Source organism: Lipotes vexillifer, unplaced genomic scaffold (genome assembly GCF_000442215.2).
Source record: "Lipotes vexillifer unplaced genomic scaffold, Lipotes_vexillifer_v1.1 scaffold691, whole genome shotgun sequence".
Taxonomy (NCBI): domain Eukaryota; kingdom Metazoa; phylum Chordata; class Mammalia; order Artiodactyla; family Lipotidae; genus Lipotes; species Lipotes vexillifer.
The window spans coordinates 1249173-1254018 of NW_006788040.1; the positions used below are offsets into that span (position 1 = coordinate 1249173).

Consider the following 4846-nt stretch of genomic DNA (forward strand, 5'->3'; position numbering starts at 1 on the left):
CTAGTTGCGGCGAGCGGGGGCTACTCTTCGTTGCGGGGCGCGGGCTTCTCATTGCAGTGGCTTCTCTTGTGGCGGAGCACGGGCTCTAGGCACGCGGGCTTCAGTAGTTGCCAACCCACCTGATCTTAAAAGGGCCCTGGCCTCCCTGTCTTCCCCATTGGTCCTGGGAATCCTCAACTTCCAGGAAAGCCAGTTGGTCTCCAGTCACCTTTAGGACCTGGTGGACCTATTGGACCTGGAATGCCTCGTGGACCACCACCTCTAGTGGGACCTCTCTCTCCTTTTTCACCTGAGGGTCCAGGAGGACCTTGAATTAAAGTGGTAGTTTTCAGTGTCTGAGAATGTTCCCAATCTTTTAGCCTGAAATCGTTGGTGATGTTATTCAGTAGTTTCACTTCTCCTTTTATTTCCTGTTCCAAATGCACTTTTTTTTTTTTTTTTTTTTTTTTTTCTTGCGTTATGCGGGCCTCTCACTGTTGTGGCCTCTCCCATTTGCGGAGCACAGGCTCCGGACGCGCAGGCTCAGCGGCCACGGCTCACGGGCCCAGCCGCTCCGCGGCATGTGGGATCCTCCCGAAACGGGGCACGAACCCGCGTCTCCTGCAACGGCAGGCGGACTCTCAAGCACTGCGCCACCAGGGAAGCCCCCAAATGCACTTTTTTTCCCCCAGAGACATAATTTCTGCTTATGCATTATACACATACTCCTTTAACTTACTCATCTCCTGCCACTATTCTGCTGATAGGTACAAGAACTGCAAACACAAGGAGATAAAGGGCAATCAATGCAGCTTTGAAAGACTTAGTTTCTCTTGAAGGGCAGGTCCATTTTTAGGATTCAGAGGAAGCAAAGCTGCCATTGAGCAAGCATCAGACTTCACAAATTCTGAACAGCTATCAGTGTTCTCCTGTTGATTGGGAAAGCTATCCCACTGTGTCGTACTTCTGAAGCAGAAGCCACTAGAGCCATAAACTGGTGAGAACACTTAAATGATCATTTTGATGAATTGCTGGAAGCTGAGTGAGGACTAGTGTGAGAGTCTCTGAGAGACTTCTGGGGGCTGCAGTCCTAGGGGCACCCCCAAACTTTGCTGGGCTTTACCTCCAGGAACCCAACCAGGGTCTTACAGTGAAGAGCCAAGAAAAATCACCTGGTGCCTCTGGCAGAGGGAGCAGAAAACTAACCATTTCAAATACATCCAGAGCATTCTTCATAACAAAGGCTTGCTCTCCAGTGAAAAAGCCATATGTATATAGCCTTTATTATGTTATGTTCCCTCTGTACCTGCTCTGTTCAGAGTGTTTATCATAAATGGAGGTTGAATTTTGTCAAATACTTTTTCTGCATCTATTCAGATGATCATGTGATTTTTATCCTTCATTTTGTTAATGTGATGTATTACGTTGACTGATATGCAGATGTTGAGCCAACCTTGCATCCCTGGAATATTAGATCCCACTTAATCGTGGTGTATGATCCTTTTAATGTATTTTTGAATTCGGGTTGCTAATTTTTAAAAAAGATTTATTTATTTAATTTATTTTTGGCTGCATTGGGTCTTAGTTGCGGCACACGGGATCTTCGTTGAGGCACGCAGGACCTTTCGTTGTGGTGTACAGGCCCTTCGTTGTGTGCGGGTTTTGTCTCTCTAGTTGTGGCTCGCGGGCTCCAAAGTGCATGGGCTCTGTAGTTTGCAGCACGCGGGTTCTAGTTGAGGTGTGCCAGTTCAGTAGTTGTGGCGCACGGGCCCAGTTGCGCCGCGGCATGTGGGATCTTAGTTCCCTGACCAGGGAATGTGTCCCCTGCATTGTAAGGTGGATTCTCTATCACTGGACCACCAGGGAAGTCCCTGGTTTGCTAATATTTTTGAGGAGCATTTTTGTATCTATGTTCGTCAGGGGTATTCGCCTGTAATTTCCTTTCCTTATGGCATCTTTGTCTGGTTTTGCTAGGGTTATGCTAGCCTCATAAAATGAGTTTGGAAGTGTTCCCTGCTCCTCTGTTTTTGGAAGAGATTGAGAAAGATCAGTATTAATTCTTCTTTGAACATTTGGTAGAATTCACCAGTGAAGCTATTTGGTCCTGGACTTTTGTTTGTTGGGAGTTGTTTTTCTTTTTTTCTTTTTTTTTTTTTTTTTGCGGTACGTGGGCCTCTCACTGTTGTGGCCGCTCCCGTTGCGGAGCACAGGCTCAGCGGCCGTGGCTCCCGGGCCCAGGCGCCCCGCGGCATGTGGGATCTTTCCGGACCGGGGCATGAGCCCGCGTCCCCTGCATCGGCAGGCGGACTCTCAACCGCTGCGCCACCAGGGAAGCCCGGGAGTTTTTTGATTACTGATTCAACCTCCTTACTAGTAATCAGCCTGTTCAGGTTTTCTATTTCTTCATGATTCGGTCTTGGAAGGTTATATATTTCTAGGAATTTATCCATTTCTTCTGGGTCGTCCAGTTTGTTGGCATGTAATTGTTCCGAATGGTCTTTATGGTCCTTTATATTTCTATGGTATCAGTTGTTATATGTCTTCTCTTTCATTTCTATGGTATCAGTTGTTATGTCTCCTCTTTCATGATCTTCCTGGACCAGCCCTGTTTTTTTTTTTTTCTTGGTGAGTCTAGCTAACGGTATGTCAATTTTTATCTTTTCAAAGAACCAGCTCTTGGGCTTCCCTGGTGGCGCAGTGGTTGAGGGTCCACCTGCCGATGCAGGGGACACGGGTTCGTGCCCCGGTCCGGAAAGATCCCACATGCCGTGGAGAGGCTAGGCCCGTTGAGCCATGGCTGCGGAGCCTGTGCGTCCGGAGCCTGTGCTCCGCAACGGGAGAGGCCACAACAGTGAGAGGCCCACGTAACGCAAAAAAAAAAAAAAACAGCTCTTAGTTTTATTGATTTTCTCTATTGTCCTTTTAGTCTTTATTTCCTTCATTTCTGCTCTGATCTGTTTTTTTTTTAATGTAAATTTATTTCATTTATTTATTTTTGACTGCATTGGGTCTTTGTTGCTGCACGCGGGCTTTCTCTAGTTGCAGACAGCGGGGGCTACTCTTCGTTGCGGTGCGCAGGCTTCTCATTGCAGTGGCTTCTCTTGCTGCGAAGCACGGGCTCTATGCATGTGGGCTTCAGTAGTTGTGGCACATGGGCTCAGTAGTTGTGGCGCCTGGGCTCAGTAGTTGTGGCACACAGGCTTAGTTGCTCCGTGGCGTGTGGGATCTTCCCGGACCAGGGCTTGAACCCGTATCCCCTGCGTTGGCAAGCAGATTCTTTTTTTTTTTTCATGTATTTATTTATTCATTTAACTTTGGGCTGCATTAGGTCTTAGCTGCTGCACGCGGGCTTTCTCTAGTTGCAGTGAGGGGGGGGGGCTACTCTTGGTTGCAGGGCACAGGCTTCTCATTGTGGTGGCTTCTCTTGTTGCAGAGCACAGGCTCTAGGTGCGCGGGCTTCAGTAGTTGTGGCTCGTGGGCTCTAGAGCGCAGGCTCAGTAGTTGTGGCACACGGGCTTAGTTGCTCCGTGGCACGTGGGATCTTCCCGGACCAGGGCTCGAACCCGTGTCCCCTGTATTGGCAGGCGGATTCTTAACCTCTGCGGCACCAGGGAAGTCCCAAGACTTTTCTTGTTTCTTGAGGAAGCCACTTATCACTATGAACATCCTTCTTAGAATAGCTTTTGCTGCATCCCATAAATTTTGGTATGTCTCTGGTTTAAAGTCTATCTTGTCTAACAGAAGTATTAGTATTTCTTTTGGTTTATATTTGCATATGGAATATCTTTCCCTTCCCTTCATTTTCAGTCTGTGTGTCCTTATGTCAGAAATGATTCTCTTGTAGGTAGCGTGTAGATGGGTCCTGTGTTTTAATCCATTTAGCAACTCTGTGTCTTTTGATTGGAGAATTCATTCATTTCATTTAAATTAACTATTGACTGTTCTGCTTTGGTTTGTGGAAAACAGTTGACTTTAAAGAGAGCCTAGACGCTTGGTTTTGTCCCTTCTTTTACTTTCACCTTGGAATTATTTGTAATAACAAAGGCCATTTATTGAGTACCTGCTCTGTACGAGGCACTGTGTTGAGTGTTAACCCATTTCACTCCTACCGTAACCCTTTGTGATGGGTACGGTTCTTATCCCTATTTTAGAGATGAGGAAACTAAAGTTCAGAGGCGCTCAATCTCTGCATCTAACCACCAATTGTGGAGCTGCACCTGTGTGCCAAGACCCAGACCGACATGTCCCCAGGGGTCGGGGGCCTCCTCCAGGAAGCCCTCTCTCCTGCCCTCTCTGAGCCCCAGCAGCTCTGCTCTGGCCATATTCACCTGGTACCCTCCTCCAGTCTCACAGGTGGACTCTGTGTCTGAGGGTGCTCCACCATCCTCACATCCCAGCCAGGAGGAAGGTCCCTGTTAGGGCAGCCCTGAAAGGGACGAGAGATGACCATGCCATTTTTTCTCAACAGGGAGGACCTGCTTATCTCTGATTTCTGGAGTTCAGCACTAGGTGGGTACCATCTGGCTCAGGCTGGAGGCGGTCAGGGTGGGAGGAGGGCCTGCATGTGGGCAAAGCAAGGAATCCAGCTCTCACTGGATGATGTTTTGCTTCACAGAGTGGTGTACATGCTGGGTTCTAATTCTGACTTCCCCCTTACAACTGTGTGTCTTTTGGCACTTAACTCTGGTCCTCAGTTTCTTTATCTGTGGAATGGACATGAAAATGTGCATATCCTGTAGTGTAATTTTGAATATTAAATGAGGCATTCAGTAAAGTGCTTACGACAGTGTGTGCCTGCTGCACAGGAGGCAGTAAATGTTAGTTGTCATTATCAGTGTTGTTGAAATTTATATTTATCCTGCTCTTT

At 47.6% G+C, this 4846-nt stretch overlaps 1 protein-coding gene across 1 annotated transcript in view; it reads left to right on the forward strand.

Moving 5' to 3' along the window:
• Nucleotides 1-4421: 4421 nt before the first annotated feature.
• The window catches only part of SRRD (SRR1 domain containing), a 6282-nt gene continuing 5857 nt past the window's right edge, over nucleotides 4422-4846 (forward strand). The window contains exon 1 of the mRNA XM_007461212.1: nucleotides 4422-4488. Within this exon, the coding sequence (XP_007461274.1) occupies nucleotides 4422-4488 (67 nt within the window). The remainder of the gene's footprint in view (nucleotides 4489-4846) is intronic.